General features: G+C 36.7%; 1 protein-coding gene across 1 annotated transcript in view; it reads right to left on the bottom strand.

Moving 5' to 3' along the window:
* Positions 1-1,714: 1,714 nt before the first annotated feature.
* Positions 1,715-26,762, bottom strand: part of ophn1 (oligophrenin 1) — a 38,127-nt gene continuing 13,079 nt past the window's right edge. The window contains exons 10-24 of the mRNA XM_028466908.1: positions 25,569-25,660; positions 24,419-24,497; positions 17,766-17,799; positions 17,552-17,614; positions 17,162-17,236; positions 15,222-15,306; positions 14,929-14,987; positions 13,971-14,076; positions 13,716-13,875; positions 10,335-10,482; positions 9,203-9,463; positions 7,384-7,537; positions 6,191-6,241; positions 2,742-2,787; positions 1,715-2,632 (exon numbers count right to left, since the gene is read on the bottom strand). Coding sequence (XP_028322709.1) covers positions 2,775-2,787; positions 6,191-6,241; positions 7,384-7,537; positions 9,203-9,463; positions 10,335-10,482; positions 13,716-13,875; positions 13,971-14,076; positions 14,929-14,987; positions 15,222-15,306; positions 17,162-17,236; positions 17,552-17,614; positions 17,766-17,799; positions 24,419-24,497; positions 25,569-25,660 — 1,380 coding nt within the window. The 3' untranslated portion in view covers positions 1,715-2,632; positions 2,742-2,774. The remainder of the gene's footprint in view (positions 2,633-2,741; positions 2,788-6,190; positions 6,242-7,383; positions 7,538-9,202; positions 9,464-10,334; positions 10,483-13,715; positions 13,876-13,970; positions 14,077-14,928; positions 14,988-15,221; positions 15,307-17,161; positions 17,237-17,551; positions 17,615-17,765; positions 17,800-24,418; positions 24,498-25,568; positions 25,661-26,762) is intronic.

The following is a 26,762-nucleotide window of genomic DNA, read 5'->3' as shown; positions in this document are numbered from 1 at the left end:
ATACACCCCGTGTGTGGCACGGGCGGTTTTGCTATCCTGATGTAATCAGACTTCTGCCGCTCAATAAGCATGTCTACACTACTGGAGTTTCCATATCCCATAGTGAGACATCTCACGAAACATTATGAAATAGAACTTTAGCTTATTTACATAACCACGGTTCTATGAGTAATATGAGTGAGACGTCTCACCAGACTTCCCTTCTTTCTCGAACATGCTTATTTGAATGGTGCGTACTTGTCCGTGTCCTCCTTTTATAGGAGGAGGGAGGGTCTCCCAGCGGTCTGTCGCGTTTCACAGGCCAATCGGGATTGGCATAGTGAAATAGAGTGCTTCTGAGGAATGTAGACAGAGGTCACATCCCATAGTGAGACATCTCACTCATAGAACAGAGGTTATGTAAATAACCTAAAGTTTTGTTAATTACCATTAAATCTGAAAAAAAGTGTAGCTTCCCCAGAGCCATTGGTTCAGAATTCCAGGGTTTTTTAACCACTTGTGAGATTTGATTTGATTTCTAAATTTATTTTGATCGTGTAAATGACAACTTAGGGTATCTCATCTTAAAAAACCTGTTTAAAATAAAATAAAACACATCAAGAAATAAAACAGTATCCAGCATCTTCAAATTCTTGTGCATCTTAGTTTACATGAACGAAAAGGAGTGAGAAGTATAAACTTATCCTAGCACCCCTATAATCAGTAAATTAATCAATTTCACCTGAAAAACATTTTTTAAAACAAATTGTCTGCAAATGTCCCATTGTGCTACTGTTGAGCACCTCCCCTGTCGCACAGACAATATTTATATATTGTACATTGTATTAAAATAAACAATTATATAATGTTAAAAAATAAAATACATAATACTAAATACATTTAAAACAAAATTAAATTGTAGTTCTAATCATATTTAATGTTTTCAATAACTTCTATCCCTACCATGACATGTATCAAGCATGCAAAATATGAAAGTTTTTGTTGTTCATTTGTAAGAACGACTGCAAATTGTTAATTGCACTTTTTATTAGAAAGAAGCAATGTGAAATATCATACAAACGTTTTTCTTTGTGTTTGATTCCTATTCAAGACACTGATACGAATGACTGTATATTGTTAATATAGGCTTTTTTTTAATATATTTTCAGGTTGTGGTGTGCCTTGGGATTTTTTGCAATAAAAAGATGTACCTCAAAAAAAAGTGCAGTATTCAGCTATTTACATAACGCGTCAAATTGATACATAATTTACAATAAATCTGTTAATAAAAAAAAAAATATATATATATATATATATATATATATTTCTTTTTTAAGAAATCAAATAATGCACACAGTAAATGACTTTTTAGATTAAATCAAGCAGTCTACTCGGGTGTAGCGTCTTGATACAGGCAGCACTGGATCAGAATGGAGAAACATTTATATTTCTCCTTCACTATTTGCATTCCTTAGTTGGAAAACAAATTAGTCTCTTGAAAACCTTGTTTTCTCATGGCCTTTCAAACTTGGTTACTCTGACTACAGCATGAGAAATGCACTCATTATCATGTTGATCTGAGTGTCACTCGTGTCTCTGTTCAACACGTGTACAATACTGGCATGATTTCTCTGTGTTCCATGCACATCTGAATGAATGTACAACTAAAATGTGACTTTACATCAAAGTGACACGGCAGCAACACTTCCCAAAATGAGAGAAAAAGCAATACATCTCAGTTTTTGTGTTTTATTTTAACATTGGAAAACGAGACAACATGACAGGTTATTAAAACAACAAGTCAAAGCAGAAACATTGGAGTGTTTATTTCACGGAGTGTAAATATTAGCTTTTCTTATCTTGAGTCGTGACTCAGTTGAACTGAATTAACCACAAACTGGGACTGACTTAATGGTACCTGTACTAATCATGTACATAATGTAAACCTTGTTTAATGTATTAGCAATGAACAAAGCCAGTGCACATTCATTTAAAAAACAAATTAAAAAAAACAAAAACATTTTAGGTATTTTTTATACAATTTCTAGCTTAAAATACAATCTCTGGAAAATTTTATTTTCGGTCGGATGTGACGTTAAGTCATTTAATCTGGTGCAGTGTTTACATTAGTTTTTCACCTGATTTATTTGATCTTCCTCTTTATTTAGGTTTTTCTGCTGGTTTTTTCCACATTTTCTTTAATATTGTTTTATTTATTACCACAAACAACACACGGATATATGCTTTTGAAAATAATTTGCGTCAAACAAATGCAAAAATACATTCATATCTGGAATGTCACTCACAGTTTTAAAGGAGCGATGGTTAAACAAATGGTCGGTTTAACTAGCTTAGTTTTCTTTGGAGAAATCTTACCATCAGTGCTTGAAAAATGCAGATCAGCGATACCCAGAACACAGCATTAATTTCCTTAAATAAATGCGAGTCATTTAGGCGATTAGGCACAGTTAAAATGGCGAAAACACTTGTAACAACAAAAAGTGTCAACGATACCGAGTGGATTTGAAGGCAAACCAAACTTTGGATTGATGAGCAGTACGTGTTGTTTTTACAGAGCGGAAACAACGCTGACGACACTTAAGAGGAAACTCACGGGAGTCCGTTCACAAAGTCCATCAGTGGTCCCTTCATCCTGCCCCATGAGTCCAAAGAGAAAACATAAATAACACAAGATTATGAATTATGGCCCACTCACAGCATAAAATATAAACCATTTACGTCACAAAGTCAGTCAACCTCACCCATTTTAATGCTCATCAGTCCTGCTCGTGGCGTTAAGGCGGTGGACTAACCAGAAGAGGAAAAAAAAACATAATAAAAACCCATGTTTTATGCACTGATCGAGTTTCATTAATATGTTTTAATCAATCGTGAAGCCAGAAGCACCATGAGAAGGATTTCACAGTCAAGGAGAAAAAATGATTTACTGTGACACTTTTATGATCAGTACGTAGTAATCGACATGTAACAGTGATAAAGTGGTGCATAATAGTGTTGAAATTATACTTCTTCTATTTGTATTTCATTGCTAACAGAAACTGAATAGTAAAAGCTTGCACACAAGGAGATCCCCTTTAATGAATCTTATCATCTGAGAGACATGTTTGCACTACTTCAGATAAAAATGACCTTTATTGAGCTTGGCTCCTGCTATTTATAGTGTTCATGATAAAAAAATAAAAAAAAACTTGATTAAAGTCATATGGTTGGATACATTAGCTGAGCTCAGACACTAAAATGAACTGCTTGTAATTCAGAGAAAAGATAAAACTCCCTTTCAGGACATTTACAGCCTCCTCCTCCTCCTCCGTCAACCTTGACTCTGTCAGTGCTTTCATAAAGTGAAACTCCACCCCTTTATACTTCAGAGACAGTATGGCATTGTGGGAGAGATTGAGGGTTCTTCTCCACAACCATACCTGTCAAGTTTCCCGTTTTGGCCGGGAAACTCCCGTATTTTAATGCAATAATAATTAAAAGATGCCTTACTAAACTAACTAGCCTCGTGAGAACTGCCATCTGAAGTGACCTGAGTGACAGTTCTCACGAGATTAGTGCAGACAGTGACAACAAACCCAAAAACAACTCAGAACAGAGATGATGAATGAAGACAAAGAACTCGTTTAAATACGTTGTAAAATGTAACAGAGAGTTTATCTTCCTAAAGACCATCAGGATGGGACACAGTTACACATTCTGTTAGATTAATAACTGAGATTTTAACGTCTACCACAGCGGAAGGAACCACGTAAGTCACCATGAAAAATCAGCCAATCACAAGCACCACAAATATAAACTGCTTTATAAAAGTGTTAAAGAATGTAAAGTCTGTAATAAATGTGTCTAATAAGTCATTAGTGAATACCAGAAAACCACATGAGTGAGCATGAGAAATTATCAGAAAATATGTAATGAAAATAAAATGTTAATGTCTAACTTAAAGACAAACAATGTGAATTTAACAGTAAATATGCAACGTGTTGATTTGTATATAAACAGTAAGTATATTAAATAAACACATGTGCTTCATATACACATTTGTTTTTATTTAGGCTGTTTTATAACTTAGGAATTAGGGCTGGGCGATATATCGAGATTCAAGATGTCTAGAGTTTTCTATTTTGGCGATATAGAAAACTATAATATTTCATATTTTATATGAAACAAAATACTAGTTTTAGGAGTCACTGCTTTTACTTCTCAGAACAACATGTAAAGATCAGTTAGATGATTAATGAGTGCACATATTGATCAGCTGTTTGTTAATAAATGTTCCTGTGAAGCATTTTGCATCAGCAAATTTAACCCAAATTGTCTTGTTGGTCAGACAATATGAGTTTTGGTCCATAGTTCCCAGCCCTAGTAGGAATGATCACAGCATTTTAATGTTAATAAATGTCGACCTACCAGATTCTAATCACATAATTGTATTTAGTAACTGGTTGACAAGTGGGTATTTTAGATTTCTTGTACAGCTATCTTAAAATATAAGGGATACTGGAGCTTGGTTGGGCGGGTGGGACGGCTCATAGTGGGCGCCAGAAAATTTCCCTTATTTTCAAATCCAAAACTTGACAGGTATGTCCACAACTCATACACATGGTGGAGTGCAAGGTCTGGCTGTCTAAACCAGGGTTTCTTAAATGGTGGTACGTGTACCCCTTGGCGAACGCAATGGCATTACAGGAGGCACTTCTCGGTCCCACCCCAAGCGTGATATGACGTGAACATCCCCCGCCAGATAGGTCACAACCTTTTCCTAAATGTCCTAAATCTAAGAACTTAGATGTATACATAAGAAAATATCACATCAGATATAAAATTACTATCTTAAACAATTTCTAAGAAAAGCTGTCCCCTTTGAAGATACCTCAGAGTAAAAAAAAAAAAAAAAAAAAAAAGGGGGAAAAAAAAGGCAATACCTCGGGGGGGAAAAAAATTATTGTGCGCTTCCCATTTTCAAACTCCACCAAGGTATTAATATCCTAAAGCCAGACACCAAATTTGGTTATTCTATCTTAAACTGTTTCTGAGAAAAGCCATTCCCTATGAAGATGCCTCCAACAGCATAGGCCAATAAACAGCAAACAGCAAAGGCCAATAACTCGGGAAAAAAAAAAAAAATTGCGCGCTTCTCATCTTTGAACTCCATCAAAGTATTGATACCCTGAATCCACACACCGAATTTGGTTATCCTATCATAAAGAGCTTCTGAGAAAAGCTGTCCCCTTTAACCTATAGCCACCTTCCACACTTTGTGGCAGGGGATAATAAATCTATTCAGGAGCCACTAAATTATGTTTTTTTAACCTTGGGGTCGTGACGCCATGTTGCCTATTGTTTAAATGGGGTTTTTGAAACGTTTTAATATTTACTTTTTTTCAATTAAAACAACACCACATCTGTGTTACGGTGCCCTCTAGGATGAAAACCCAAAAGGCCACGACATAAACAGACGCCAGACAGAAATAAAGGTTTTCAAAGTATTTATTTATATAAAGTGATTAAAAGTAGCAACATAATCGAGACCCTGGCCAAACTGAACAAAAGTAAATGCACCCAGCGTCCACCCTCTAAGCTACAAAAAAATACTAAATCTACATAAAGACGAAAACAGGACTACCAGAAATCTACAGTCCAAACTAAAATAACGAACTTACAAAGTGTCGAGTGGGGCACTGATGAACTCTCCCCACATGTCTGCTGCTGGTCAAATGTTGTGCTTCATTCCTTCTGCTCCTCTCAGCCCTTTAAGCTCCTCCTCCCTCTCCACCTGATTACTGATGTGAATCAGGTGTGTTAGGAGAGAGGGAGGAAGGGCAGGCTGAGAGGTGAGAAGGCACCAGCCAAAACTAAATAGACAAAATATAAATCTAGTTCAACTAAAATGCAGGGGTCACTATAAATTCTCATTTCAAAATGGGGTAATGATCCAAAAAAGCTTGGGAACGACAGCACTAAATACTGTTTCTTTCCACTTATACAAAATGAGCTTCTTTAAAATATGTGTTATTGGTCATTAATTCCATCATTATGCTCTATAGTTGTTTTTAAATAGTTTTCTAAGCAAAATGTTGTAGTCGGACAAAGGGGAGGGGTTCAGAATTAAGAGAGGGGGAACTTGAGCTAGAAAAGTTTGAGAGCCACTTTTCTAAACTACAGGAACAGTCCAGAGTGACGTGTTACATACCTGCCAACCTGCCTGGAAGCATTCTCAAAAAACTTGGCCTTAGATGCAACACTGTAGCAAAAATAGAACAGACACAAACAAAGAAAAAAGGTTCATTTCCAGTCAGAAACATATTGATGAAGTATACCATGCAGTCGTCCTAAAAAAAAGGCCATAAAAAAACTCACACAGTTTTATTTCTCTGTTAAATTCACAATCAAAACCGTCATTTCTGTTTGTTCTCCAAAAAACACAATTTTGCCAAAAGCTTTTGGACTGGAAACGTGAATAAAATCAGTAATCACACCTCTAATGACAGCTTGCTTCACACGACTGAAAAACACTGGAAACTTCTGTGCTACATCTTTGTTTTATATGATAGATTTATATGCTGAAATCAAGCATTTTCGTGATATATTTAATATGGTTTTCTTCTGTTGACTGTCGGGCAACTGGCGGCCACATGTGGCCTTCTGTCTAATTTTGTATATCCCGCTAAGTAAACACACAAACTGACTCCAAAAACACACAAAATGACAGAAAAAAAAAAATCACAAATGGACAATAACAAAAACGACAACAAAAAAATGTGGAAAATGACAACAAAAATACACAGAACAACAGAAACACACAGAACACAAAAAACAACAAAAGCCTTTTCTGTCTCATTCCTAATCCTGTCTATTCTGCTCAGCCCCAGGGAAAACCTCTGCATCTTCAGATCTGTCACCGCTCTTTAACTCCTCCCACAACGTTGGTGGTTGACCCTAAGTACTTAAACTCCTGCGGATTTGCTACATCTGGACTGTCTCAACTTCCTCCTTCCCTGTTGTGCAAACCCCATCTCCAGGTTCTCCTTAACCTGCTCCCTTCCATGACTGAAGATCACAGTGTGAGCTTCAAACATCAGAGTCCATGAAGCCTCCTGTATCCTGTTGGCCTGTCCATCACTACTGCAAACAGCAAAGGGATGAGATCTGATCCTTGGTGTATTCTTACCTCTAAAGCCTCTGTTACACTGACAGCACACTTCGCTGCATTTTGACATCCGGTGCAACAGTTCTTCTCTCTGCTTATTGTTTGTTTTCTCCAAAACCATTGTGATGAAGACAGCAGAGCCTTTAAATGTGACTTGGACCTACTTTTTAGATCCCCATGCCACTCGTAAAGCATGTGAAGAGCAGATAGATTTTGTTCCAATGTAGAGTACTTACTAGGATGCTTGTGTGCCCTCTTTGCTGGTCGGGGTCAGGGTTGGGGGCTTTGGGGGAATCGGGAGTCTGATCGGGGGCTCAGGAGGCCGGACTGGTGGTCGACAAATGGCATGTTTATCTACAGACTTTGTTCTGGTCAGACCCTCGAATTCTCCTGGGAAACAAACAAAGGCACAAAATAAGACAAAAAGAAATGTGTTTCTTTGAAAAACATTTTTCTGCATTACAAGGTTTTAAGCGCAACAATCCTAATCCTGAGTTTGTGTGTTTCAATTAATTAATGCTTTAAAAATGTGCACTAATCTCACATTTGTAAAACCCAAAGAAATCTCTGAAAATGTTCATTTTTAAAAACAATTCTATTGTAGTTTTTTGTAGATCTACAAAGGCATTTTGTTTGATGTTTATTGGGATCCCCATGAGCTTCCACCATAGTAGTTGCTAGTCTTCCTGGGGTCCCTAATTAAAAAGCTGCAACATCTCTCTAATAAATCAAGGAAGTTCTGTGTGTGCGTGCGTGCGTGCGCATGTGGAGCGAATATCTCCCTGACGGGGTGTCTGATGTAGCTGAAACCTTTTTAACAGCTTCCACATAGCCTGAGTGTGTGCATCCATTATTTTGGACTTATTTGGTGTTGCAAAACGTTTATTTTAATTTTATTTTGAACACGGATTAGCCTGGATGATTTACCATTTGTGTGTGCGTGTGTGCGTACCCTGCCGTGTGTGTGTGTGTGATTGCTTTCACCAGCACAGTGCTATATGGTTTCGAACCAGCACAGCGGTAATACATGCACATGTTCAGTCACTTTCCAGTTGAGTGATCATGTCCTCTGCATTATTCTGTACATCTTCACGCAGACACACGCACGCAAACACACAGAAATGTTAAATGCTAAATAAATAGTTTTATTTGTACAAATTTATGTCGTTTATCAGATTCTACCTAAACCGGCGCATTGGTCCAAACTTTATTTATCAATTTATCATGCGCATGTCCAATATAATTAATCCAGGGAAATCACACACACTATTTTACTTTGCACCTGCAAATATAGCCCTTTATAACACTACAGAGTATTTACACCTCTTTGTACATCCAACCTTCAAACACATAATCATTTGGCCATAGTTGACAACTCTACTTAAGCTCCCACTATATGAATACATATTTCCGACAGGCACTGTACTAGTATTAATAATAAATATACAATGGCAAAAACAGAATAAATAATTACAAATATATACAATTACAAATACAATAAATAAAGTAATAGAACAATACATGTCTCGATCTCACATGTACAACAGGGTTTTTAGCGTTTGTTTTTTATATACATTCAAATTTGTTGAGTTCCTCCATTTTTTAGGCGGTTTATTCCAGAGTTGAGATGATCTAAATAAGACAGACTTTTATAGTAAATTAGTTCCAGGCCAAGTATTGACAAAATCATGACGTAAAATGTGAGTGTGTTTGGTTCACATATCTAATATTGTCAAACAATGAAGCTGGTGATATGTGGTGACAGGCATAACATGTTGTAATTGTTATCTGAAGTTGAACAAGAACAACATAGTGGTTTTCGTCATATGAATTTAAATAATTAATTCATCTTTCTGTTATATAATATTTAATTCTAGTAATCAATTAGTCATAATTGGCGTCGGCGGGTCTTGATCCGTGAGTTAACATCACAATTTAAACCTAGCAACTGTACATGTGTTGTCTTCGGTTGAAATAAATCATATGGAATGGAACCAAAACCAAAATACTGTTACTTTATGAACACGTTTTTCCAAAGAGAGCGTTCTGTGTTACCCTTTAGAGGTGGTTTCCTGCTGTAGAATGACTGTACGCGGCTCACGTAGACCCCAGAGTCCCCGTTCGCTGCAAGAGAAGAATCTGGCTTTTGTCTCGTGTCGTCAAATTCTGGGCGTTCAGTCGGTTTGGGCAGCAGCGCTTGTCTTGGAGGAGGTTCTCTGGGCAGGAGTGGAGCGTTGGACAGGGGTTTGGTTCTCTGCAGGGGAACAGGACTCACTGCTGCATCCTTGTCCACAGCACTCGTTTCATTCTGACCGTCTGGTAAAAAGAAACAACTTTTATTTTCACAGTTTTCAGTTAAGTATAATTGTATTTATCTTTCCCTTTAAAATAACTTCTAATAATGTCAAGAGAGACGGATGATAGCAACGGTTTTAAAAGGTCTGTATTAACACATCCAATGTATGCATTAGGGCCAATTATTCATAATTCTGAAAAATCCTTTAATATTCTGTGCATGTTTATCTTTTGCAAATTTGAATGCAATCTGAAATCAAAATTAGGTCAAATAAAATATATTTGCAACTGTATAATATATATAATTTAAATATTTTATTTGATTATTTCTACTTTGGGATTGTAATCATTTATTTCTTTTTCATAAACATTCAAAACCGGACTCTTATTATTTTTTAACACAAGAGCAAAATGCTTTTGTTTGTTTCTCAATTGTTAAATTCAGTCTTTTTGCAATGATTTGGGCATGAAAGAGATTAAAGCTCCACCACAAAATGTAAAAGAAAGACTTTTCTTTTTTCAAAAGTTCAAACTAAAACAAATTACATGATAATGTGAAATAAAGTGTGCTGCATTTATTTGTACTTGAAATAACATTTTTTAAAAGCACTAAAGGCTATTCTACTGACAGGATGAGACAGACTTTTTTTTTTTTTTTAAAGAGTTTGATTTTACAAATACCAAGTAAAGCAGTAAGTAATAATTGTTTTGATTGACACACACACACTACAATAAATCCCATTTCGAAAATGTCAAGAACTGAGCGTGCCACTAAGTCTTTCTGAAAAATGTTGGGGAGGAAAAGAAAAAAAAGAAAAAACCCAACATATTGAAATAATCTGGTCTATGGTCAGCACAGGCAGGATGGGATAATGATGAGGCTGATAATTACTCTCTGTGTGCTGGAAGTGGTCGTGCCTAAGAGGTTGAAAAACACGAGCTGGCCGTTTGGAGATGGTGATGGGCTGCCGTTTTCTCGGGGTGATCCGCGGAGGAGGGACCGGAGGGGCAGTGCTGTCCTCTGGCATATGACTGAAAATCTGCAATCACAATTAAGAAAAAAGAAAAATCTGTGACATTTTGTCTCGGTGGCGACAGTTGCAGCTGCACACGGGTCTAAACCTTTGGGGGGAAAATAATCATCAAAACGTGACAAACTAAAAGACTGTAAGTGAAAAGGATTTGAGATTTTTTCTACAAATACAAACGAATGAAGACACAAATGTTACCTCATACTAACGCAACGTGAAGCCTCCACCAAATCACATCAAGATGAATAGATGTAAACCACAAAAATAATAATGTCTGATCCGAGGGCCACTTTGTCAACATTCACCATGTCAGAATTAGAATAATGACCAATCCGAGCATTAACACAGCAAATAATTAAAAGTTTTGTCTGTTTTTGTTATGTTATTTATTTATCATTTTTAGGGTTTTAAATCCTAGACCTGATACAAAAAGAGACAAACTGACCTTATCTCAGCATATAGAATCCCTTTTGATGCTTTTTTCCCCCCATTTATACTGTAAATGGTTTCATACAAAATGCATATTTTTTCTAGTGGCTAAAATGTTTATAGTGTTTACTTAAATGATGAGGAACTAGATTAAATAATGACAGAATAAAAAAAACATCTGTATTTTCAATGTCTAAAAGTTTAGCAGCTCTTCTTAATAATTGGCAGCAAGAAATACACATTAAGAAAAAAATAATATGTTGCATCTCTAAAGAAAATAGATTGTGGTTATTGATGAACCAGATATTCTCTGGTGTGTTTTGGGAGTCATTTTGTGCATCTGTGACATTTTCATTGTCATTTTGACCTAATTTTTATAAGTTTTTGATGTATTTGTGTGTTTTTTTATTTATTTTGTGTGTTTTTGATACATTTTTCTTTGTTATTTCAGTCATTTTGTGTGTCTTTCTATTATTTGATATATGTATTGGCATTTTGTTTATTTTTGTTGTCGTTTTGTATATTTTTATTGTGGTTTGGTGTATTTATATAAAGCGTGAATCGAGGCTTGCTTTACTTTTGGGGGAGGAGCATGTGACCATGTACCATGTGACTGCTTCAGGAAGCGTTTTTTCGGGTGATTTGAAGCCTCAGGCTCCGTTAAACCTGTAGGTTTTTATTGAATTCTTTAGAGTTGCAGTTAGTTCAGAGATTTGCTAGAGTTTATATAAATTGGACACCAGACTGTGGATAGTGTTTTAAAGTTTAGATACATTTTAGAGAGAGTTGTAAGATTTACGAGTGATGAGACAGCATGAGTTTGGATGTATGCATGAAACGAGAGAATACCGTATGTCTAACAATTCAGTTATTTATTTTTATAGTTATATACATTTATTTATACTGTTATTTATGAATAAAATCTCCCGTTCTATACATATGTCTGCTCATGGTAAGAGACTGGTGACCTAGTGGTTAGAGAACAGGGTTTAATATTAGTTGGGCTGGGTTCAAATCTCTTTCGAACCATTTTTGTGAAAATGTACACATTAATACCAGTGATTATTTATGTGGAGAAATATATTATATTATTCATACATTTTTGCGATTCATATTCATTCTCAAAAAAGTTCCAAACAGACACACACAAAAAAATTCTAATGCATCACTATTTACAGTATGTAGTGAAGATACAGCTGCCTGTGATTATAAACCTGACCAGTAGATGGTTTCATGTGCACATGAAGCTTCATCTCCTCATCACCAGTTGCTTATATTTGATGTAAAGTGAGCATCAGACTGGCCAACCATGTTTTAATCAACACTCTGTTCTCTATCACATTTCTTAAACCAGTTTAAAGCCAAAGCTTTAAAACTTTACTCGAACATTTTGTGAGACTTTATATAAGAGGGATTTTTCTTGAACAAAAGCAGCTGCCACACAGCTGGAGATGCTGGGATTTCCAGGCAGTGACACGTCAACGCCAAAGACAATTCACAACTCAGTTTACTGCTTTGCTTTATGTGGAGACCAAGCAATTGAGCAATGAGTTCATCAGTGATGTTTACAACACATAAAGGCAGGATTTTTGTGGGAAAGCTTACGACTTTGAGTCAAAGCCAGACAAACTTCTTCCACCTGTACAAAGTCTTAGAATACGCTTTAATCACTAAACATTACAATCATAGTTACAATGGTACAGATGTATCATAATCAATGCAGGTGAATGGCATTCACCTGTCGCTCATCTGTTGATAAATGCCACGTCTCTTTTTCTCCACAACGCAATAAACAGAATTTAACAGGATCTCCACCCTCCCATCATGGTTGTGGTCAATTACACCTTTGTGATTGATAATTAAAGGCATGGCTGGTGATTTTCAAAAGCTAGCATAATTTTGAATGTAGCCTCCCCGACGGCTCCGCCTTTATCCCCCTCGCCCCTCCCCTCTGTGCTCCGTCTCACTCACATGCATGCACACAGCTGCTGCAGTAGAGCTCAGCTCATCACTTGTATTGTGTAGAAACTTCGTTGTCTCATGTCTCATTCAGCAGTAAGTAAACAATAAACTTTACCATTATATATGTTAAAAAACGTGACCAAAAACTCAGTGACACACTTTCAGTGTGAGCTCGTGCATGTGATGGATCAAAAACGAGCAGGGAGGCAGGGAGACGTGATTTGGTAAAATAAACGATTAGTTTTTTTCAACCTCAAACTTAAAAAGTGTATCTGGAGAAAATCGCCTACCCTGGCTTTAATTACGATTATGACGCAATTATAATTGTAATTGTAATTGAAAAAAGATGTTGCTGTTGTAATTGTAATTGATTTGTAATTGAGTTCAGGTATTAAAATATACAAAAATATTAATACCAATATGTTCATGGATAAGGAAACCTAACAAGGTAACAAAGAAATGAGAAAAAAAATTAAGACGATAGATAATATTTTTTTTGTGTATTTTACAGCTGATTTAAGAAATGGGTCAAAACTGAGCCGTTACCATAAGAGATGCTAACGGAAAGCTAGCACAAGAGGAGGGTTATGTTTCATAGGGTTGTTTATTTCAGGCTCAGTAATTGTGATTAATGTAATTTGAACATTAGTAAATGAGAACATATTTGTAAATTACAATTGACTTACAGAGGAACAATAATTGTAATTTCAATTGTAATTGGAAAAAATGCCGTGCACCAAAATCATAATTGAGTTGTAATCGAATGTGGATAATTGAAAATGTAACTGTAATTTAAAAATGTAATTGACTCCAACCCAATCCATGCATTCCTCTAAGCTGCTCCTTCGTACCTTTTTATGCTCCTCAATCAGAATCTCAACCACAATGCTTTGGAACTTGATGTCCAACATGGCCGCCACCGTTTCCTCCTGCGCCCTCATGAGTGTAGGTCCAAAGATAACAGCCATGTTTGAGGGGGTCATCAGGTTCTCTTTGCTGAGACTGCACAAACTGACAACATCCAGACAGGACGAGTTGAATAAAGAGCTGCCTTAAAAACAGGCTGTAACACGTTCTGAGTCGATATTTCATATGCGAGTACTCACTTGACCAAATGTTTAATAAGCATCTCCAGCATTTCCCGGTTCTTCTCTGGCAGTTTGTAGGTAAGTGAGTGAATTTCACTGATTCTAAAGTCAAGATTATCAGACTCTGGAGGAGAGACAGAACACAGAGTATACTGAGGTTAAAGTTGGCCAGCTGGAGCCCACATTTTACTGTACAATAAGGCAGGATGTAAATCAATATCCTCTTTTTTTTTTTTCAACAAAAAGCCTGAATATTTGAAGAAAATCAGATTTTTTACTTTACGTAATTCAAAAGCAGAAGGAAAGAGCAACAGCTCATCACTGAAACGCCATAAAACTAACTAAGAAGCAAAGCTTTGTATTGGTCACGATCCAAATAACTCGCTTTTCTATGAAAACTGAAACCACCAACAGCCTTAATGTAACATCCTGAGAGAATATGGCTTAAACCATATAACTCACTGTCTTTTCCTTTTTACTGTATTGTCATGCGATGCCCTTAAACAAGCCTGGTTTGGATTTCCTATTCCAGTCCAAAACCATAAATGCTGTTTGACAGACAGCTCAAGCTGCATTGAAATATACTTAGCGGCCATTTTTTTCCCCCCCAATATAATATCACAAAGTAGTAGTAAAGACAACTGATGTGCAACTGACAAGCTCATAATTACTATTCAAGCAGTTAGAGAAAATAATCCCAGAGAAGAAACAACTATTATGTTTTCCCTCGTGGAGGCGAACGAGTCAGGACACGGTTTCACCCTTTTCCTTTTCCTTTCTTGCCTCGCACTAACGCAAAAAACGCCTAACATCCTCTGTGTGGATTAACCTAGCTGCATATTTCAGTGACACATCTGGATCCATCAGACGAATTACAAAGAAGCACAGACGTACCCAATAATACACAAACTCATAGACACAGTAACACAAGCTTCCTGATCAGAATTCCAGACAGTTTTCCAAACTTTTCTCTTACTTGCAGCACAGATGAGTTCTCTGTGCAGACCGTGGGTCATCAGAGGTTCAGAGAGACTCCTGTCAAGAGACGGTTCAACATAAACTTAAGTTACATCAAACATTAAAACATAAGAACACAACAAGCAGCAGCAGCACTTTAAAAGACTGTGAATGTGATCCGTTTCTGAGGCGAGGCTCCAAATCTTTTTCATGTGACACAATCGAGGAGGTTTTTGTTTTTGGAAGGATTCTAAATGGCTCAGAATAATGTGATGATGTGTCATGAAGATGTTTGTACACGTGAGAACTTACCTTAGATAAAACTTTAGTGCACTTGTGACAGTTTTAACATCCAAGTCACTCCTGTGGAGATCATCATCTCCAGGATTAGCAGAGTCTATGACAGAACATAAGGACTGATCAGTGCAGCAGATCCTCACCTTTTTCTTTCTGTGACCCCATTTTTATATCACAAATTTACAGGCGACTCCAGAGACTTTACTTCACTCAAATTCACTTTTTGATCATGCTTGTTTTAGTGTGTTGGAAATATTGAGTAGCCAGTATCAATGCTCAATGTAACAATATGCACCAGCTCAGATATTTTTATACTGCATTTCATTTGAAAGTGAAACTATTTTATTAGAGTAATGCTGCAAAAATGTTTTTAAAATATTATTATAATTTTTTTTTTCAATTTAACTTTTTATTTTTATGTTTATTTTTTCTTTCTTAGACCCACTAGTATGTTTGTATGTATGCAATAGTTGCAGATTTGATTTTGATGCTAATGAATGGACTTGATGCTAATTTCGATATCATACTGCTCCTTTCTGAGCTTGACAAAGAAATAATGGTGCTTTTTTTGTGTTGTTACGATTTTATTTGTATTGTTTTTTAAAATGTTTTATCTTTTTTCTAGTGATTCGGAATTGTTCGGAAACAAACACACACACATATCTATATATATACACATATGTATATATATATATATATATATATATATATATATATAATGTTTTTGCCAAGCAGGGTGTCTGGCTTTGATGCTATTAACCGATGTCTGATTTTCGATGTTTTGGACAGCTCTAATGCATGATGAAATATATATAGGTATAGATACTGTAGGTAGATGTCTAAGTATATGTACCGGTGTATGCGTATTCATGTAGGTACATTATATTCACATGTTATTTACCTTTTTATTGTTGCAGCAGTAACAAAACTGACGTGAATGAGCAAAAAAAAAGTGAAACTATAAAAAATATTTTTTGAGATTGTGGGTGGTGTTTTTCATAATTACTTTTTTTTTTTAAGCTTGTTGAGCTTTTTGCCTCATCCTGCTCTGTATATTTATTTCTGTAATATTATGTATTTGTTTTTTTTTTTCTTTCTTTTTTAATTGTGCAAAATAGATAAAGACAAATAAATAAATAAATAAAATGAAAAAATATATACAATTTCAAATTAAATTGAAAAATAAATACAATTTAAAAAATAAAAACAATTAAAACATTTTAATGTAGAAATTTAAAAATATAATTTTAATAATTCTGGATCAGTGTGTTGTAGCAGTCGAGTCATTCAAACTAAAAGCAACATGAAGCAGAAAAATAACAAAACCAGATCAAATCCTTGTATTGTGTATGTTGGAGGCCCAACTCCAGTACTGTAGGTCTCTGCTTCAACACACTTGAATTACCGTAAATCAGTTTATCATCTGATGACGTACATACAGTCATGGTGCAAGGACACTAAAGTGCTTATGTTTGGAAATGAGGTCTTTTACTTTGAAACAGCTCAAACGAGGAAATCAGAGCATTACGAGGGCCAATGGCCGTAGTTTTAGTTAACCGGTCAATGACCGGATCTTTGTATTTCAGAACTGCCCCTGCTTTTGATGTCCAGCCAAAACACACACACACACACACACACACACACACACACACTTACACACACTTACACACACGTGCACACACGTGCACACACGTGCACACACGTGCACACACACAACTGCAGGTGGCTGAATCAACACTGCAAAGCAAGGCATGACAATTCAATGATCAAATTTACAAAAAAAGATGATTATTGAACGTTTATCTGTTTGCTCATCACTACTATTAGTGAGCTTATTGGTAGAGTCACATTAATAGGGATTAATAAAGACCTTTAGGGTGGCCTGTGTGTGTTTGTATGTGATGGGGGAGGGGTCGGTTGTACATATACATGGTTGTAAGTGCTTACTTCCTTACCAAAGAAGGCGTTCAAAAGCTTCTGCACTTGAATGTTGCTGCCAACTGTTCGGTACACTCCTTCTTGTTTGGCTCCTGGAAGAGGTGAGGAGGAGGTGAAAGAGTAAAAAAAAAAAAAAAAGAGGGAGTGTAATCTGGATAGACAGAGCAGTGGATATGTACCACATGCTTCTCTAGGGAGGCAAATTGAAGCAATCCCCAACATTTAAATTTACTCTGTGATCCTGAGTGCTCAGTTCCTTCCTTTGCGAGACAAATTACCAAACCAGAGCAATCAGTAGGGAAGCTAAAATTTATTGAGGTTCCATGTGTTTGGGTTGGAGAGGTAAGTTCTGGAAATGCACTGAAGGGGGAAAAAAAACAAAAAACAGCCAAAACAACTTGAATTACCTTTCGTTTCAATATAGTTGATGCACTTTCGTACAAACTTGAATCCAATTTCATTCAGCTCCACTGTAAAAACAAAATATGTGCACCAATGACAGAAAGAAATCACTTAAGCCTCTTATTTTGACAACATACATAAAAAGACATTCAGAGAGTTATTAGACACGCACTGTGTTTGTGTACACTACAGACAATAAGGGGCGTGGCACTGACTTACTTTCAGCTTGCTTGTGAATTGGTGAATGATAGATCTGAAATGAAAACAAAATGGAAAAGAAATGTGAAGACTGTGGAGCATGTGTGAGAAAAAAATCTACTGCGTCTAAAAAAAATAGTCATTTTTTTCCAAACGGGAGAGAGAAATAAATCTTTAAAGATGGAAGAAGCAAACAAAGCTGCTTCACTGAGTCAAACTTCTTCACCACAAGTGAATGCTTCCAGCATTTTAATTACAACCAAATAATAAAAATGATGAAAGTGGAGAGTGCATGGGGGTGGGTGTTTAATCTAAGACCAACTTAGCGGGATAACGGCAGGCTTTGTCACTGAGAACTCAGACCCACCACGTCCACATTCATCTGGGTCGTCAATGATATAAAAACAAAAACTCTTCTGTCATTCTGTCGTTTGTTACTAATTCCTCCTAAAAACAAAAATAGCTCCTGTTGATGTCAGAGGTCAGGACCAGCTGGACACAGGAAGGCATTGTTCAAATCTCTCAAACTGTGCAAGTTCACAGAGAGATGAAGTTTGAGCACTCGCAGCCAGCTCCAGTTATTATTCAAAGCCGTGAATAGAACAACAGACTATTAATTATCCTTCATGTCCACAGATCTTTTACCCCCTCAAATGCAGCTTGCTCTGTTGTTTTCATTGAATTAAATATCAGAAAGCAAGACTGTGCGGTGTCAGAGTAAAGAATTCCAGGAAAGAAATGGATGACAATATCATAACGGTGCAGAAACTAAAACTAAACTAAACTTCCCCAAATAATGGCTTCCATTTCTGTGGCTGACAAGAAAATTGCCAAAATGTCCAGTTGCTCAGAGGACTTAAGGGAGAGCACGCAGGCATTTCTCTCCGACTGCCAGCTGGTTCATCATAGATTAAATGGACAGCATTCATGATCATTTCTAAATTTATAATCTGAATAAATTTGCCAAAACAACCCTTAAACGCAGGTCTGTGATGTAGGGCGTCCACTGAAACTTTATCACTCAGAAAAACTGAAATCACATCTAATGCATTTTTGCTACAACTGCAAGGAACCAATTATTATCCTTTGGAATTCAATTTACTGCTAATTTGGCTCATTAGTTGAGATTAGTGTTAAGTGTCAATAAAATGTTGTGACTTTGTGTAAAAATTGCGAGAGGTGACATGAAAACTGTAAAACCTCAAAACAAGTTGTTAAACTAATAAAGACACGCATGCATTTGAATTGCCAACACGTCTAGAATACTCAGGCCTAAGACAATCACAAGGACTTAAGTCTGACACACATTTTCAAATGCATTTAAAAAAATATATGAAAAAAGAATATGTAGGCCAATGGGCTGTTGCAAAGCACTAAGGGAAGTGTCAAAAGTCACCAAATATAATATAAAGTCAGTTTTGAAATTCAATTTTGAAATGTTTTTAATGGGCTCAGCTTTTCAGGATATTTAAGAGGGTCGCTTTGAATGAGGTGACTAAAAACATTTAATACGTACACATTTCAGCTTAACTGTGCATTTTAAATCATAGTAGGAAAATAAAATAACAAACTTTAGGCAATATTTACAGTTCAATACATGTGTGGATAAATTAGTTGGTACCTCTTTATTATTATTTTTTTTTTTTTCAAAAACGCTCACTCTCCTGACTATTAATAAATAACTAAACAGAGTTTTTGCAATCTTTTCCTTTTAGTCTCGCAGCCAGTTTTTATATGTAGTTTTTTGTGTTAAACTGCAACTGAAAAGCCATTTTATTTACTCATTTTAATTCATTTTATTTCTTGTTTACATTTATATGCATGTCAATATGTATTAATCTATTCTTTAAAAAATAAAATAAAATAAAAAATCTGTAGAAAGTAGAACAATGATCTTGTAATATTTTAAGTTTAGTGTAAATAATATATCAAATTAACATTTTTTTGTTGAACTGTTTGTGAGCTATAAATTCATTCTAATTAGATGTTAGTGCTGAATTAGGATTAACATTTCCAATGGTATTATATCCTTTTAAGCAAAACAGATAGGAAATAAATAACATTATGGCTAAATCAGAGGTACTGTAGCCAAATGAAGTTGGCCAAATAAGGGTCAAATAAAACAATGTACTGCATGCATATGATTTGTGAGCCAATCAGAGGTCTTCATTTAAAGCTGTGAGGAAGCAGCAGGGAGGAAGTTAAATTAAAAAAAAAAAAAAAAGGAAAATAGTCTTTATTTTCACATCCTCCTTTTTTTTAATACAAAAAGCACTTAATAACCAACTGAGAGGAAAGCTACACAGAAACCCAGACTGCAGCACAAGCCAAATGTGGGATTACTTAGTCAGACGTTTCTGTGTTTCAGCACCTTAAATCCACTGAACATGGAAGCAACAGGTTTGTATTTTCTAGTAAAGGCCGCATTAACACCAGAAGATCACTCAGGAGCCAAAAAAAGCCAGCATGAATTTAGCTGCAGCTGCTGAATAAGAGTAGTTTTAACCAACCACATACCAAGAGTAAAAGTCATCTGCAAGCTATGAATGAATTCATCAATACAACTAAAATCACAAAATAAGGAAGTGCAGTAGAATGAATAGGCTATGTGTTAGTAGTCAGTAATATCTGCTTATAGCACTTCATTTATTCTAAGTTTTCCTACATGGGAACAGTTTGACAGATTACCAAACACAAAACAGCTTCATATGAGCTATAAAATAATAACAAAGCCTTAACAGTACACAGATGTAGAAGAGCATTCACAAACGTTTTGTGTTTGCTTGGTACGCTGAAATGTTTCTAATAAATCATCCTCAGTCAGTTCATATTTTGCAGCAGTCCAAACCAACTCAGCCTTATTTGACAATAAACATGTGGGTGAAGAAAATAATTCCAGAACCCCTTTTTACATATTTTTAGTTGTAACGTGCTCACAGTGCTGGTCACCTCTTACGCTCAGTGACTTTAAAGGTGTTGGAGACAATTTAAAAATAAAAAAAGATAAAAAATCAGATAAAGACATAGTGTGGGCCTCATATATGAATAAACCAAACATCATTTGCTGATATTTCTATTTTTAAAAAGCTACAATTGCTGCTCAAAAGTTAGTTTTGCACTTCACTGTAAACAGTAAACAGTAAACAGTGAAGTGCAAAACTTTGATAGAAAAAATTTGCACATTGCATTGTGGGACATTGAGTTCTGGAAACGAATGCAAAGAAGTGTTTTAAGTGATTTTAGTTTTTTCACCAGACAAGGAGGACAGTGATTGGCGTGACACCATTTTTGGTCTAGTTTGTTCCCAGTATTCTTGTGATATCACCTCATTTTGCGAGATATTCAATTTCGGCGAGATTTGGATCTTTCTGTGTAAACCCCAATATAAACAGCCACTCTTGTTTGACACAACTTTCAGTCCATGAAAACACCAGGAATGTGTTGGGAAATCACATTGGCAGAGTTTTGGGGTGCAAACACAAGAAATCGCAGTAAGAATTAAGTAAAAAACACTTCTATGTGCAATGCACAAAACATTTCTGATAATGTCAATAAAAGTGTGTTTACAGTGGAGATCTAAACAAACTTTTCAGCAGCAATTTCAACCGTTTACATTATTTTTTCAAAACTTGAGCACAGGTCGGCTCCAGTAGCTGTGGTATACTTGATAAAACCTGCTCAACATGTTTGCGCGTAGGGACCTCGACATGTTTTGGTTGCAGTCATCAGCAACTTTACACTCTTAAATCTGTGAGCGATCAGGAGAACATCAGGTTAATAGAAAAACACATTTGGTGAAGCTACGTAGCTCCAGACCTATTTGTCCACTTCAGCAACTTTAACAACAAACCCCGTGTGCATCTGACCAGCCACTCCTCATCCTTAGCTCTGAGTTCATCTCCACAAAATCCCATTAACCAACATCATTACCTTTAATGTATTACGTCTATAGGACGGAGTGGGATTTAATCAGCCACGCTACCAAAAGTATTGTAGATTAGTTGCCAGCGGCCTGTCTAGCTACATTAGTTAGACTCTATGAGTCAAGGCTAACGTCAAAAACAGATCATCAAGTTCACATATGAAGAAATTAAAGAACTAATGATAAACAACCTCATTGACATCCATCGGTCTAAAAAGGCTTGCAACACCATTTCTAAGGCTTTGGAGCTCCAATGAACCTCAGTCAGAGCTATTATCCACAAATGGAGAAAACATGGAACAGTGAGGAGCACTCACATCACTGACTGAGCGACCAAACTACTTCCAGAGAACATCACTGACTTATAAAAGAACCCAGAATATCTAACCCACTTCACTCCATTTTAAATTTGGTGTTACTAAAGTCCATCTCAGATTTACTAGGAAACTGTATAGTGATTAGGGCTCTACAGGAAAACAGAGAATATGGGTTTAAATCCTGGGATGGAGATGGGCCTTGCATGTTCTTTCCCTGGCTGTCCTCCAATGTGTTTAATGGTGAGTCCATACTATAGATAGTCAATGAGTGTCAAATTCAAGGCCGAAGGATGATTTTTATTGAAAGTGAAAATTATATTAGAAATATTATTCTTGAAGTGTCAAACTATTTTCATCTCACCAATAATCAACCCAGTTTGGTTTCAAATGGACCAAACCAGATTATTCCAAGCATTTTTACAACAGAAATAATGAGCTTTCCCAGCTGAACGTGCCAGACTCCACCTGCAGGTGGATCACAGACTTCCTGTCTGACAGGAGGCAGCACGTGAAGCTGGGAAAAACCATCTCTGCTCCCCGAACCATCAGCACTGGATCTCCTCAGGGCTGTGTTCTTTCTCCTCTGCTCTTCTCCCTGTACACCCACAGTTGCACCTCCTCTCACCAGTCAGTCAAACTCCTGAAGTTTGCAGACGACACAACCATCATCGGTCTCATCTCTGATGGAGACGAGTCTGACTACAGGTGGGAGACAGACCGGCTGGTGTCCTGGTGCAGCCAGAACAACCTGGAGCTCAACGCTTTAAAGACAGTGGAGATGATAGCAGACTTCAGGAAGAACCCAGCCCCCCTCACCCCCCTCACCCTGGGAGACTCTACAGTAAGCTCTGTGGAGTACTTCTGCTTCCTGGGGACCATCATCACTCAGGACCTCAAGTGGGAGCTGAACATCAGCTCCCTTATCACAAAAGCTCAGCAGAGGATGTACTTCCTGCGGCAGCTGAAGAAGTTCAGTCTGCCAACAAAGATGATGGTGAACTTCTACAGCTCCATCATCCAGTCCATCCTCTGCTCCTCCATCACCATCTGGTACACTGCAGGTACGGCCAAGGACAAGGCCAGACTGCAGCGTATCATCCACTCTGCAGAGAAGGTCATCGGCTGCAATCTGCCCTCCCTCCAGGACCTGTACGCCTCCAGGATTTTGAGGCGTGCAGGAAAGATTGTGGCCGACCCATCCCACCCCGGTCATAAACTGTTTCAATCTCTCCCTTCTGGAAGGAGGTTTTGGTCCATCAGGACCAGAACCTCCAGACACCATATATATTTATTCTATTTATCCTTTATTCTCTATCTATCCTTTATTTATCCCTCATCTTTTATATTTATCATTATAATTATTATTGTTGCTGGGTTGTTCTTTGTTTTTTTTTTGTTTTTTTTGTGCACCAACTACCAAGACAAATTCCTTGTACTGTCCTTAAAACTGTACATGGCCATTAAAACATTTCTGATTCTGATTCTGAGAATGTTACCCATAGATGTGCCTACATTGAGAATCTGCTTAAAATGAAAACAGTGATGCAAAACCATGTGAAACATTACTATTGTGGGTTTTACTGTTTTTCCCTTTTCGCTTTCAAATTATCAAAATGAGATGCAATGATGAAAAATGAACCACAGATGGACGCAGATGGACGCACTGACGGACGGAGCTCAAACCTATATCTCCATTCACACTTTGTGGTGGAGAATAATAATGCAGTACTCTTCTAGTTGAGCCTACTTGAGACAGAACTCTGCCGAATGTGGCTACAATGAGTTTGACAACCTGATATAGTCCAAAGATGTAAATGTGTGTTTAAACTTCAGAGTTGTCTAAGTGCTGCCTTTGTGATGGACTTATGTCATGTCTAGGGTGTCCTGGGCCTGACCTGGGAACAAACACCATGGACAATGAATTCTACTCTACAACAGAAGATCCTGAAGAAAAATCTCCAGTTGTCAGTTCACGTACATAAGCTTAAGTTCTCTGCTGAGCTTTGCAACAAACCAGGATCACACTCTGATTGGCCAAGTCAAAGTGTGAATTTTAACTAAATAAAGACGCTTGCACTTGACATAATAATAATTTGTTTGAATGAAAGTAATTCCACAATGAGTGGCAAAATTCATTAAACCGTTCCTCATTGCAAGTTAACGTAAAAAAACCCAAATGCAGTTGCAGATTTTTTCCACACAGGGCTGGGTTAGTTTATTATTTATTTTATTATATACAGCTGCACTTTGTATTTCCTTTGTATTTTTTTGAATGCTATAATTTGTTTGATTATCTGAGATATGTGGGTTGTGAGTGTAAACACAGCACTGTAATTCAATTTTTTTTAAAACCCACAGTATTCACTAATTGGGACCTATTTATCTGTAAATTATAGTTTAGATTTTTCTCAGAAAAATATTGAGTGCAAACTCACAGGCTCTTTTCCATCCATAGCCTCCATCCACAACTTTCTGTCTCCCTCTGAAAGAGCCTGGAAGGTGACGGGTGCGTTTCTATGGAAACAAAAACACATGCTTTAAAAGGGGGAGAAAAAAAAAGGTTGCAATTTAATTATTTGGTTAAAAGGATGCACGGGGAAAATATTGAACCACTCTGCAGCCTTTTTACAATGACATATCTTACAGATTTGTCATATTTTTTAAGCAAAACCAGCTCAGAGAGAGCAAGAAGGGCTTTTCATTTCTGATTGACTTCCTCACTGAGAGTGGAAACCAAAAGAGAAAAACAAGGCCTGAATCACAGTTTTTGAAAAGCTTTTGTTTCAATCTGTCTCCTGCAGAAAGCAACAAAGTCTGGTGCCAGCTTATTTAGCTTTTGGGCGAGAGAATCAATTGTTAACTGATACAACTGTGCAAAAAGCTCCCTCTGCCAACTGAGCTCTTGGAGTAACAAACTAAAAACTGCTAAACAAAATAAAAACTAACCAAACTGAGAAACTCCTATAAAAATCTGACACTTCGTATTTTTATTGCTTGCATGTTTTATTAGGTTACAAATTAAATACATAAATGCACACCTGAATCAAAGGCAAACAAAAGTAATCCTCCCTGATTTTTACTATACAAAGCCTGAGAACTGTTGCATGTGTTACAATCATTGAGCAACATCACCTCCTACATTAGCCAGCACTGCCACCTTGAGTTTATTAACCAACCAAATCCTTAAAAGGAATGTTGCACAAATGTCCTAGATTAAAGTGCATGGCAATCATTCAAGCAGTTTTTGCATATTTTAAAACTTCTTTACACTTTCTGCAGGATTCAGTCTTTGTCATACAAATGAGCAACCCGACGGCTCTTCCTCGCTAATTACATACATTTTGCACTGACAGGCCTGCTTAAATAAATATGAGTTTGTTGCATTCCAAACCCTCCAATCATCGTGTTTGCCATCTGTTTCAAGCCACAGCCTCACAACTAAGGGATTCTTTGGGCTACGGTCCATTTCGCCATCACACCCTGTCCTTGTAAGCCACCTGTTCACCTCACTGCCTGAACCTGTTTATCCCACAGGGCTTTCAGGACTGACTCATATCGTAGTTTGTCAGATCAGTTTGAACCAACCTCTCGATGGTTTCCACGTCGAAGCAAAAGCGCTTGTCTATGGAGTCAGTCTTCCTACGGTGGCAGGTTATCAGTGTGAGCTGCATGAGGCCCTTCAGAAGAGAGGAAGAGGAAGGAAGTTTAAAAGAAAGCAAAAAAGGACATGGATCTGATATATTACACAGTAAATGATACAATAATGTGTTTGTTTAGTGCAGTAGTGTCAAACTCATTTTAGTTCAGGGGTAAAGTACAGACTAGGTTGATCTCAAGTGGGCCGCAGATTTTACGTGGGGGGAAAAAAGAACAATTTTAACATTATTGTGCGCTAAATCCCTGCCTGCAGGAACTTAACCTAAATAAAATATTGATTTTGTAAACAATTTTTGTGTAATTTAGTAAAATTATTTGAGAAAATGCAAGATTTTTTGAAAAATATTGATTTCCTTTCATAATTTGTGATCAGAACTGACTGCATTCATGTGATATAAGAAAAAAAGATGCAAATTAAAGTGGGCAAAAGGCTTAAAAGTAGCAGAAATTAGGAGAGGGGGGTTAGGTTAATGTAATTTAAAATGTAAGAGCAATTAGTTTAAATTGGTAAATAATGGGCATGACAAATCATGAATGTGGTTAAATTGGCCAAAATAAGCATGAAATATGGTAAAAGTGACATTAGGTAGGAAAAGCAATGGAAATGGTTTATAAGTCTGGAAAATGTCTTGAAAGTGGATGTAATGAGAGTAATGTGGCAAAAATGCATTACAAAGAACAAAAACATGGCAAGAAAAAGTTATGAAAATATAATAAAATATGGTAAGTTTGGTGGAGTTGGGCAAAAATTTGCAAAAATGGGCTCAAATTGTTCAATAAATATTCTTAGTTTCTTTTGGCAACCCCCTCCCAGTGTCACGTGATCCCAAATGGGGTCCTGACCCCAAGGTTGAGAACACCTGATTTACACAATAACACGGCTGGATTATACAAACGGACTCGGTTTCCCAGAATTCCGCAACACTGTAATTCACATGACCGTAACTCTGCTCATATTTGCTCTATTGGAGAAATTCCAACAGTTTATGAAAGCTAAGAAGTTGCTCTTTACGGCCAGTGTCGGCAAATTGCGGTAACTTTAATCACACGTGACGGAAACATTAAAGATGCCGCTTTGTTTTAACGAAATCGACACAAGGAAAAGAGAAGAGAGAAAAATGT

The sequence above is a fragment of the Gouania willdenowi genome, chromosome 14 (assembly GCF_900634775.1).
Source record: "Gouania willdenowi chromosome 14, fGouWil2.1, whole genome shotgun sequence".
Taxonomy (NCBI): Eukaryota; Metazoa; Chordata; class Actinopteri; order Blenniiformes; family Gobiesocidae; genus Gouania; species Gouania willdenowi.
Note: the sequence above shows the minus strand (reverse complement) of the source record. Positions and strands in the feature narration are given on the sequence as shown.